Raw genomic sequence first — 12256 nt, forward strand, 5'->3', positions numbered from 1 at the left:
GATTTCTGTTTCCTTGATAATTGTGTTCTATACTGCCATACAAATCAGGAGATGAATTCTTCCCTCACTACTCTGTGTGACACACAAGGGAAAAGCCCGCATCAAATAAAGGGACCAATTTAAAATGGTTTGGCAAAGGGTCACCATCTGATCCCAATGGACAACCCCATTCATCGATACTCTTGAAGGTTTCACTAGATTACTGACCTCTACACAAATATTCTGCAACCTGTTTTTTCCTTTTAAATCTGACTTTGCACTCTTGCTGGTAATTTCAGCTACTTACTGTGGTCGATCAAATCTTGGTTCACCGATGTTTTAGATGCCGACACTGTGATGCAGATTTCTGGTGGGAAGAATAAGCGGACAAGTAGGCTCATTAATTCCTCCAACAGGCCAGAAGCCTAAATTTGCCCTACTGTATATCCATGATCACGAGACTAACAAAGAAAGTGAAAATAGAATATGTGCTTTGTGTAATGATAACAGTTTAGAATTGCTAGGGACCGAATAAAGGACTAACCTGACCAGTGCATAGCCATTAGAATATTGGGTCCACAATCAGATGCGGATGTCCAATACAATTTACCTACGTCTGACGACATTGCTTTGCTAATTGTTGGTGTTTTTCGCAACTGATACATTCAAGAGAGATATTATCATGCATGACAAGCAACGTGGCTTGCACTACATCTCCAACTTAAATCATTCCCTTATGCCCTTACAGTATTCAATATTATTCCCACATGGTGATCCTGAATTTCATTTGGCATTCAATACACTGATGCTCACCTATTACCTCCCAAGGCTCGCAAAATAATTAAAATGCTAGATTATTACGCATATTGCTGCCATTACAGGCCTGGCCAATACAACCCATACACATGATGTGGTAGGGCTACATCCCATCTATAGGTTCATTGTTACACATGCTTAGAACAGAACCGCCGTTTATTGTTCGAAAATAAATTGAGTTCAGATCTGGCCTGACATTGATTGTTCGAAAATAAATTGAGTTCAGATCTGGCCTGACATTGACAAAACGAAGCAAGATGAACTAACTGATGATATTAAAAGAGGTCAAGTTTTTGGACATGATGCATGATTTTGTTTTCTCTACAGAATTGTTTCTAAATCACATATAATCTTTGTTCATCAACACCTTCGTGGCTTCAACTTGCTGATTTCTCAGATTTTCAAGCACAAGGATTTCACTTTTTCAATTCCTCCTTCGTATCATCAGTCTCAAACCTATATGATTCAGTGAGTTTCCCTATCATGGCTATAGCTGCATCTTCCTCAGCATCCACATCGGTGTTCAACGGCCTGGTCAAGTCTGCCTGACATATTTTCTTTGTGCTAATAATAACGACTTTCATGCAACTATACTCGGCTCTTCTTCCATCAATCTTCTTAAGAATTTCATCTAAAATTACCTACGGAGAGACGCAAAAAATCCCCAAGTTATATGTATATTCGAGCTAACCCGTACACATAATTGTGAAAGCAGAATCACCAAGACAGTTACAAATAATTTAATCATGTGAAATATGTTACCTCTTGCCACCGCAGCCATGGATCCATCTTGCTTCGTCTGACACTAACCCACACGCAGCTTACAGCAGGTCATTATAAAGAGCAAACCAAGACACAGTTTTATAGTATTAATTAAGTGCAAAGTAAAATGGTAACTGAATCATTAACTTCCCACTACCCACTCAACTAGCATTACAGTTCGGACAAATACAAATAATAAATTACAAACTTGTGCATTCATCTTTAATTAAAGGAAAAGACTGCCATTCCTACCCATATCCTGAACATATCATGAAGCAATGTTCAAAACAAACATAAATTTTCAAAAGCATCTCTGTTATTGCATCAACGATGGGCGGGCGCGGCAACGCGCGCCTTTATGGTCTAGTTTAAAACTATGATTTGAAGACCATAGACCTTTACCAGGTTTACCTAAAAAGCCCCACTCTGAATTTCTCGCGCTGCCCGGCATTTGGAAGACCTAAATATATGGCATTGCAACATTGGTGCACGCATGATATTTTCCAAATCACTTTAGTGTTTGCGCATCACCGAATTTTGTATCTTCACTTTGAAGTTCCTCATTCAGATTTCTGCGCCAAGTCTTATCTCGCTGCAATTTGATGATTTTACATCGAAAGAAAAGTACAATGCCAAATAAGTCGCTGACACAACACCAAAAATGGTACTGCCCGAAAGATAAAACATAACCTAAACAGCAACAAAAACGAACTAATGATTCATTGCACAAGGGTGAACCACTTAGACATAATACTAGCTAGAAACCCAAGAAAGAACAAGCAGGGGCCACCGGCATGCATGAAAGCATTTGCCATACACCGAAGGAGTTACAACATCTCAGAGGAACGACCATGAAAGTAGAAGCGTAAGCCCTCCATATTGGCATCAACCACCAACCCAAAGTAAAGCCACTTGCACAAGCATGGGTGCAGAACGAAGAAGGACGTAAAATCATGTTGAGCATTGCTCCAGCGCAGGGGTGAATACGACCATAGGCATGTCACACAGCCCACCAAGCACTCGCGCCATCATGTACAAGATCTAGCCATCCAGAGAAGGGGAATGATGATCTAGAGGGCGGAGATCAACCTAGTGGTATGGAGCAGAAGCCAATGTTCGGTAAGAAGACTGTGCATGTCCAAAATAACAACCGGCCCCAGCCAACTCCAGAAGGACGAGGTAACTGGAGGAGGGCATGCCAGATCACAACTGAGGGGTAGGAGGAGTGCCAGCTCCGATGGTGGGAGCCTGGACATGGCCGAGGATGACCAAGAAGGGGTGTGGAGCACCGTACACTATGATGAGGCGACCGACTAGTAGCGACCGTGGTTGACCAGTGGGTGATGGAGCTTCATATCCAATGGCAGGCATGCCGGATCAGGCCAAGAAATGACCAAATCTTTAGTTGAAGAACCACACAGACCGAGGCATCTAGCCTGCGGTGGCCTGGGATGGGACGACCAAGGAAAGCCGGACTGTCACACAACTAGGGGAAGGATATGGTGAACATCATACCATGACGAAGTCGACCACCAGCCGCCAGCAAAGGAGGGGATGATAATTAGTTGTTGGATTATAATTAGCAGAACATGTACAAGAAAAAATGGATCATAATTAGAGTTATATGTGTGCTTCACTTGACAATACCGATAAGGTACTATTAACACAAGAGTTTGTTTCTTGATTTCCATATGGATTTTGAACAATATTATAATGAAATCATGTTCAAAGAGTGAAGACTTGAGGAGGCAAAGTAGCTGAAATAGAAATGCTAACATTTTGTTTTTCTCGTTCACCGGTAACCCGCACCAGTTTGAACAGCACCAGTTTGAACAACGGAGTAAAGTATAAATACTCAACATAGACAACTTTTTGGTGTTAGCTCAAGCTTTGAAGGCGAACTAGCTGGCGCAATTTAAAATGCGTGTCCTAGCTCAATGGCACTGAACATATGCAAAAAAAAAAAGTGCTCCACCGATTCACTTGCATTAACAATACTTTTGCCTTATAAATAAGGCTACAACTTCACCAGAGTAGATATCACGTTACGTTGTTTCACTTTGTTCCAGCTTGTTGGTAGCAGCTAGCTTACTACTCCCATTCACATAAAACAATGGAATTGTTTTGCAACAAAAGAACAAGGGAGTTGAAAAATCATGTGGGGATAGGAGGCGTCAGTAACATGCGCAAGATCAAGCAACTCTGGCCCCTTCACCATTCTTGCAATTGACCTTGCCGGCAATGATGCATGTGACAGTGCCTCTAGTTGGCAACTCGCCAGCAGTGACTCGGTACGCTACATGTTCAATCTGCTCATTCACGATGGAGTTTGTCGGACTCTGCGAATCCGGCTGAGCCACCAATTAGTTGTGTCTCTTGCAGTATAAGAGAAACACGCTGTCGAATGCCAGCTGTGGCCCACGGCATGGCCAGGCCTGATGGTTGTGTGTACGATAAATATTGATAAACTTAAAATTGATACAGTGTTTGTTTCGATTGGCTTGGCAAGGATGTATAATTTGGCTTTGCAAGAATGCAGCACAAAATAATTTGGCTTGGAAAGGCTGTACGTGGTACAAAGTAAAAGTAAGGAAAGTAATCCAATGGTTGGTTGTTCTCCAGCTTCAAGAATGATATAGAGTTTGATTCGATTCTCGTTAGTGTGCGCCAAACTTTGGGATCGTAGGGTTGAGGGGTTGTGGGTTTGAATATTGACAAAACTGATATACCTTTCACAAATGAGATGTGGTCTAGCGTAAAGGAAAATGACTAGAAAGACAATAGCGTGCCAACTTGGCGTCCAACAATGCAATTATCAATAGTTTTGCCATGGTTGATTATGGACACCAAATGTAAGTATCCTAACTGTCTCTCAAAATGTTTACTCTGTTGCTGCAACATATCTTATTTGCAAGTACTATAATGTTTTTTTTTGACAACTACTATAAAGTTGAATGTAGAAGAGTTGTTTTCTGTTGTTGGAAGAGTGTGTGTAGTGATTTAGGACGTCTATAGCCAGCAAACGTTTGCTGGGATGGGTTGCATTTTTGAACATTTTTGCTGGCACTTTCTTCATAACAACATAATAGTTCTTCGGAGGAAGGTATTTTCTTCTATCCCAGTTGTCAGCAAAATGCGTTTGTTTGCCATCCCCTACCAGGGAATGTCAGCCAAATAACATTTTCGATGATTTATAATAGCTCCTTTTTCCAAAGAGACCAAAGAAACAAAAATAAATTCCCACAAATAAAAGAAACATAAAAAAAAATTTATCTCGATTTCTATGGTTATTGCAGTTTTAGGGCCTGTTCGGACTCCCTCCCGCTCTCCAACTCCGCTCCGGAGCGGAGCAACATGCAGTGTTAATTTGAGGAGCTGCTAATATGGTACTCCACCCGCTCCGCTCCTGAATGGAGGAGTGGAGGGCTACCGAACACAGCCTTAGTCTTTAGTCCAATGTCATAACAATGTTGTTTGCAAAATGGCTGTTCTTCTAAAGCGTCATACGTATAACCCGAATTTCCTTGATTCCGGTTAAGTGATTTATACTCGTGAAGTACAAAGGAGAGAAAACTATGGAAAAATTTATTACTACGCAATAAATGCTATCTAATTTTTGTAATTAGATATGAATATAGGTAGTGCTCAAAAGATAAGAAAGATCAGCCATTTTGAATACGGGGAATAAATAAATGGATACCGCATATATGGAAAAGAAGCTCACATTTATTACATGATAAATACCAATAAAATACAAAAAATTAAGTACAAAGATAGAGATAGAAACAAGATACATCAACCGACTATAACATCACAAACCAGTAGGAAGGAGATAGAACAATCGGCGAAGCTCCACGAACGAGACTGCCATTTGCGGTGGATACCAGAAGATGCATCCCATCTAGGTACGCGGATACCCGAGATCTTCGTCCATTTCGACATCCTCCTTCCCTTCTACGGCATTGATTTTCTGCCTAAACGCTCTGAAATTGAAATCCCCATACCAAGTATGTGCCGTGGTAGATGGATTTTGGGGACGGTTTTTGTTGGTGGTTTGGGCGGCGATCTGACCGTCGCTGCGTGGGAACTGACGGCTAGGATTCGACGTGGGAGCCCATCTCAAATCGCGGGTGGGGCTACTAGTAGTAGTACAACGTGCTTGCTCCCCTCTAGTGTCTTCCTCACGAGTCACCCGTGAAGCAAACCGTCCGCCCCCGGATTCACCCCGTGACGCCGGCGCCGTCGGAACCACTCCTCCGCCGTCCATCGGACCGGCGGTTCCCCTAGATCTCCCGTCGTCTGACACAGATCTCGGCCGATCTCCATCCCCGTCGGCAGGGCCGTCGCTTCACGGTGGGCGTTACTAAGCCCGAAATCACTTCTTGGTTTCTATTTCTAGTTCACGAGTGTCGGACCATCCGACGACGGTGATCTGAGATCTTTTCGTTATAATTTGTTAGGAAGCTTAATTAGGTAGGCGTAGTAGACGGTGATCTTCATCCTAGTGTGCTACCAAGCTGGAATTTTGCTTCCGAATTTCTGATTCATCGATGTTTGCTCACCCTTTTCCAGCAGGAACAGGGCACTCTGTCTTGACTGAAGCACCTGTGCTATCTTTGGCAATAAAGGGGTCACAAAAATCTCCCAGCTGATCTTCCCTGGTGGTGCCGCAACGACGATGAGGACACATGAGCGTGCTGCGAACTTGGCCCTTGCTGGTATGTTCATTTGTTGACGATCCAGTTATCAACCTGCCTGTCGCCTGATTTGCTAGTTCGTTTGTAGTCCACATTCATGTGTTTGATGACATTGTGCAGCTTTGAGCTTGGCGCCGCTGGTGATCAACGTGAACCCGAACCTGAATGTGATACTCACAGCGTGTCTTACTGTCTATGTGGGCTGTTACCGCTCAGTCAAGGCGACTCCACCCTCTGTGAGCAACATTTCCCTCTATCTATTCTGTCAATGCTATAAGTTGTTAACCTAGGCTGACACTAAATTCTTGCATATGGCTCTGCTCAACTTATTACTAACTCTTTCCGTTTCTTCTTATGCAGGAGACGATGTCCAAGGAGCACGCGATGCGGTACCCTTTGGTGGGGAGTGCTATGCTTCTGTCTCTGTTCCTGCTGTTCAAGTTCCTCTCCAAGGACCTGGTCAATGCTGTTCTCACCGCCTACTTTTTCGTTCTTGGCATCGCCGCTCTCTGGTAATAACAACGTTTCTCCCAAGGGTTTTTCCACAGATGTAAATACTTAGAAGTGTAAATGTGAACTTACAAACATTTGTGTTGCCCTGCTTGATTATCCAGCGCAACGCTGCTTCCTTCCATAAAGCGTTTTCTCCCAGAAGGGTGGAATGATAATGCCATCGTTTGGCGTGCTCCGTATTTCCACTGTATGAACCCCGCCTTCATTTTGTTTGCTGCTCACTTGCTTTATGCTCTACATCCTGAAGCTCATGCCAGATTATACTGCAAAATTCCTATTACTAGTTTGATATACTCACGGACTTTATATTCTGTTTCATCTCTAGTACTCCCTCTGTAAACTAATATAAGAGCGTTTAGATCACTATTTTAGTGATCTAAACGCTCTTATATTAGTTTACGGAGGGAGTATTTCTAAGTTGCTATATATACACTGTCAAGTCGTAATGTGCTAACCAAGAGTCCAAATACCCAACTATTGATTTGTCATAACTTGAACAGGCTTCAATAAAATTCAGCACTGCTGCCTTTGTACACCAGTAGTTCATTTTAGGGGGGAACTGGCAAACTGTCTGTACTGTATTCTGGCAACATGAGATTGCTCAGTTGCTCTGCAAAAAACTGGGGTAATTTACTGGCATGTAAACATATGTTTTTGTGACAATGTTTCAATTGATATGGCGTGTCATTTTTCTTGGTGTACTGGATTATGGTTAAATTTGCCAAGATTTGCGATGCTTTTGTTGCTTTTTTGCAATAATATGAGTTTTACCTGGAGTTATCATTAACTTCAGCCTTACCATATCTGAAAAACACAAACAATTGCGACTTCTTGATGGTACTACAAGTTTAGAATTTTATCATGCTATTCCCCTTTATAAGCTTGACTCTTCAGTCTTGATGATGATTTATGCCCATTAGCTTCATATTTCAGCGCTCTCGGTGGAGTTTACCAAGTCTCAAGTTGTTGCTTCAATCCCAGGATTTTTCTTCTGTGTATGGTATGCCATGAAGAAGCATTGGCTAGCCAACAATGTTTTGGGAGTTGCATTCTGTATTCAGGTCTGTTATTACTGCTAGAGCTTAAGGTTAATATGCATTGCTAGAATAATTATGGGCTGAAGTCTTCATAAACATGATATGTTTTCCTCCCTGTTTTTATCTTGCAGGGTATTGAGATGCTATCACTAGGATCATTCAAAACTGGCGGTATTCTCTTGGTATGAGTTCACTCAAAGTTTGTAAAGAGTTGAAACTTATACATTCCTATTTTCTGTCATTCTTGCAAACCTCTTTCATTATTTCAGCGAACTACATATTTTCTCTTTCTCACATCTTTGCTATCATAATCCTTACTTTGTCGAGCATGACATATATGTACTCCCTCCGATCCATATTAGTTGTCGCTCAAACGGATGTAGCTAGCACTGAAATATGTCTAGATACATCCATTTGAGCAACAAGTAATATGGATCAGAGGGAGCACAATAAATACAATTCAACTAAATTAGCATGACATGTATGTAGGATAGATATGATTTGAAGTGGCTGATATTCTAGAATTTTAGCTAGCCTTTCTTTTGGCTATGGAAAGAGCAGTCTGGCCGTCTTTCTAGGAAAGCAATGTTATGCAGTGCTTGCTGACTGTATTACCGAAAAAGGGTTTCCCCCGCTTTGTATTCCAAAGCACCAACACCGAGTACAGATAACGCTGTGGCGAGCAGCACAACACACCAGGAGAAAGAAGAAGAAGAAACAAATGCCAACCACGGCAGCTTGGCAAAGCGCGGACGACCCGCCACCACGGCGCCCACCGGAAATACATCACCACAGACCAAGGCTCCGATCCGCCGCGTACCAAGCAGCACCTCCAAGAAGGGATGCGACGCCGGCGACGCTGCTGCCCGGACGAGTCCTCAGGTTTCCCCGGGCACGCGGAGGGAGGTGGGGGTGGAAACTCCCGACACCCTCCAGGAAGGAATGGTGGCACCCGCAGGTGTCACCGCGTCGGGGCCGAAGCCGGCAGGGATTTCTCCGCATACCAACCCCAACCTCCCAACCGGACGGAACCCACCCGCCAAACCGTCGCCCACCACCATGCGCCAACGCAGTAGCGCCGCCACCCACGCCGCCTCACTACGAACACCACCACGAGGCCAAGAGGACCGGAGAGAAGCTCACCATGACGGGAGCAGCAACACCGACGCCGGGCGGGAGGGAACCACCTCCACCGCCGTCGTGCGGGAGGCCCGTGCCTCCGGCACCGTCGCGGTAGCCGTCCGGACGCGGCAGCGGGGCATGCCGGGCCACCCCCGGCCCAGCCAGGCCCAAAGCAGGCCCGTTAAGCCCCGCCGGCCGCGATGCTGACTGTATTCGCGATCTGCAGTTTGCATCTCTAGTGATTGGACTTATCATCATATTGCGTCCCTCTTCTCTTTATACAATTATTAACAAATGTTCTAGTAACTCACTAAATGCATAGCAGATAGTTTTCTTGTCCTTGTTTTCATGATTTTCTTGATTTCAGTTCCGTACTTAAGCAAAATCGGTTCCCACTGTTGGTATGGTATTGGAAAGCTAACTATCCACGATTGCCTTTTCTAGTATGTAGTCTGCGCTGTACACATCATCTGGCAAGTAGTATTGAACTGTGATCCTATCCTACTATCTCGTGAATTGGGTAATTTCGAAAGTTCAACTTGTTTACTACCTTACTGATATCCACAGCTTTTCCAATTTTTGCTTGTGCATGCCTTATAAAAATGTTAGCTTCAGTCATTTCATCAGTCCTGTTGCTGCAGTGCCATATACTGTCACTGAATCCTTCTCTTATTATTTCTTAGTATTGTTTTGTAATGGCTGCTCAATTCCTCATCAATATCAGGCTGGACTTTTTTTCTATGACATCTTCTGGGTTTTCTTCACTCCAGTTATGGTCAGTGTTGCTAAATCATTTGATGCCCCAATAAAGGTTTGTGTTTTCACTCAGTGTATTCAATCTTCTTTTATCTCTGACATTGTTCCATTTTATTACAAATACTTTAGTTCATCTGTTTTTTCCTCCTTCTATTTGTAGCTTCTATTTCCCACTGCAGATGCTGCACGTCCATTCTCTATGCTTGGCCTTGGTGATATCGTAATACCAGGTTAGTGATAAACATGTTGACCAGTTTTGTCTCATATTGTAGTGATACTTGAGTGATGCTGGATTTGCTTTTCTGGTTTGTGGTTTAATAGTAATGCCTGCCACATTATGAGTGACAACTATGTTCTACTGATCCATGGTGAGCTGCTAGTCTAACTGCTATAACAACAGGGTTGTTGTTGATGTAAGGGATGTTTTATTTTATTGTTGTGGATAGGAGATTCTGTATTTTTCTTGAAAACAGGAAAGCAACAATTACCTGTTCAGACTTTGGTGACATGCTAGGCTGTTGTAGTTCCACCACATGACCGGTTCCATGTTCACTGCAATTAGCAGTTACAAAAAAACTAATTTTTCATCATCTTAGTGCATTCACTCCTGTGTCATTCGTTGCCAATACTACCAATATATGCTCCAGGCATGATATCAGGATTGTAGGTATGCAGTAACAGCAGAAAGTAATTATGATTGGACTACGACCAGTTTCATGAAAAAAATGTCAGAATTAGCTTGAAACTACTATATACTGTATAATGACCATGTACACTGTCTTTCAGTTACAAACTTACAATGGATGCTTGATTTTTGTTGACCCCAATAACTAGATTAAATCAAATTTGGTTGGTTAAAATGCTTTGTTGAAATGATGCATTAGAATCATACATGTTCAGTATAACCAAAACAGGAAGAGGTTTTTGATGCGACAAATCAAATATTTTCCCTAAGCAGTTCTCTTCTCTATTTTTCAATACTGAAAACGCATGCAGAGCTCCCATGTACATCCATATATTTATATAATTCTGATTGCAGGCATCTTTGTCGCGCTCGCCCTGCGATTCGACGTCTCGCGAGGGATCAAGAGCCGCGGTTACTTCAACAGCGCGTTTCTGGGATACACAGCGGGTTTAACAGTAACAATAGTTGTGATGAACTGGTTCCGAGCCGCGCAGGTCAGTTCTATTTCTATTAATATATCTTCTGATCTTGTCGTTCTCTATATCCCCTAGTCTCTGGAATATTATTACCTATTTTGTTTCCTCTTCCTTCTATTTCTGATGGTATGCAGCCTGCTCTGTTATACATCGTTCCTGGCGTGATTGGTTTCATCGCTGCGCACTGTCTATGGAACGGAGAAGTAAAGCCGGTAATTACGCTTGTTCACCTCTGATCAGATATTATTTTTTTCGTTTCCTCATGTCCCATGTTCTTCTTTGTTTCAGCTTGTTTCTGATCATATCATAGCTATAATTCACTGTCAAAACTGCGAGGCTTGTCTGTCTCTGACTGTTTTACATTGCCAGCTGCTGGAGTTCACCGAGGCGCAGGCTGATGATAAGGAAGGTGGAGATCCCGATCATGAGAGCAAAAAGGCGGACTAGCGCTCGATCTAGCAGCGCTCAGGTCTTTTTAGTTAGGGGAAGACAGCCAAAGGAGGAGTTTCAATAGACCGGATGATCTCAAGAACTGAGAAATCCATTCACATCATAGAACCTCTTTTTTTAAGAAAATTGATGTCTGTTTGGTTGTAGAACATGGTAAATGAGACCTTAGTTGCTATGGGACTTGCAACAGCATCCAGTTCAGTGACATGGACATGAGTACATGGTTTTACCTGCTGCCTTCCAGCTTTCTGTTTTCTCACACCGACTTGTTCGTGATGGTGGCATCAAGGAATTGTATGGACCTTATTATAGCATTATATTCGGTGACATTTTCTAGATTCCAGTTGGATCATCATTAGTAAACTTGGGCTGTATCAAGGGCAGATTTGTCTGCCAAAGCATGTCGTGCTGTGAAGCGAATCTGACTCGTGAACGGTTCACTGCCAAAGTCGCTGGCATTTCTGCCTTTCCCGCGCGTGCTTCTGGTCGATCTTACCGAACCAGATGAGAGCAAGCATAGCGTGGATGAAAAGAACGGAGGGCAAAGTTGTCCAAAGTAGAATGACAGGTGGGCCCAGACCTAAAAATAGAGAGTTGGATTTGACATGCTTATGACATGCCATTTAAAGGCAAAGAAAAGTGTGCCATTCGATAAAAGTCACGTCAAATGTGTGTCGTTTTCTCAAACTCTAAAAAATGAACGTATGGGTTTGCAAATATTCTATAAACTCTCCTGTGAGCAACTAACAAACGAGTACTCCTTGTGGGGCTCATGCAAGGGTTATTTTGGGTGGGCAGAGCGTGCTCTCAGCCGCCACCACCATGTGTCGCATACTGAGCGTTCGTTCGGGATATTATTATTATTTTTCTATATGTTTTTTTAATTTAAATGATTTTTTTCAGGTTTTTTGCTGGTTTTCCCTAGCTTTTGGACCCAATAAAAATTTCAAAGAAACAAATTTT

At 42.8% G+C, this 12256-nt stretch overlaps 1 protein-coding gene across 2 annotated transcripts; it reads left to right on the forward strand.

The window, feature by feature from the left end:
- The first annotated feature begins 5717 nt into the window (after positions 1-5717).
- LOC123135657 (signal peptide peptidase 1) lies at positions 5718-11552 on the forward strand. 2 transcript variants are annotated; one of them, XM_044554829.1, is made up of 12 exons: positions 5718-5910; positions 6130-6275; positions 6375-6490; positions 6615-6766; positions 6869-6954; positions 7701-7828; positions 7936-7986; positions 9651-9737; positions 9843-9912; positions 10722-10861; positions 10978-11055; positions 11213-11552. In XM_044554829.1, exons 2-12 carry the CDS (start codon positions 6236-6238, stop codon positions 11288-11290), a joined length of 1026 nt encoding a protein of 341 aa, XP_044410764.1. In that variant the 5' UTR covers positions 5718-5910; positions 6130-6235; the 3' UTR covers positions 11291-11552. The 2 variants fall into 2 exon arrangements, with proteins under 2 accessions (XP_044410764.1, XP_044410765.1); XM_044554830.1 differs by having other exon boundaries at positions 5741-5910; positions 6133-6275.
- The last annotated feature ends 704 nt before the right edge of the window (positions 11553-12256 follow it).

This window comes from Triticum aestivum, chromosome 6B, assembly GCF_018294505.1.
Source record: "Triticum aestivum cultivar Chinese Spring chromosome 6B, IWGSC CS RefSeq v2.1, whole genome shotgun sequence".
Lineage (NCBI taxonomy): Eukaryota > Viridiplantae > Streptophyta > Magnoliopsida > Poales > Poaceae > Triticum > Triticum aestivum.

Coding starts and splice junctions, on each gene's coding strand:
- LOC123135657 (XM_044554829.1), top strand. CDS start 6,236: ATGAGGACACATGAGCGTGCTGCGAACTTGGCCCTTGCTG. Junction 6,767..6,868: donor CTTGGCATCGCCGCTCTCTG/GTAATAACAACG, acceptor TTGATTATCCAG/CGCAACGCTGCTTCCTTCCA. Junction 11,056..11,212: donor GGAACGGAGAAGTAAAGCCG/GTAATTACGCTT, acceptor TTACATTGCCAG/CTGCTGGAGTTCACCGAGGC.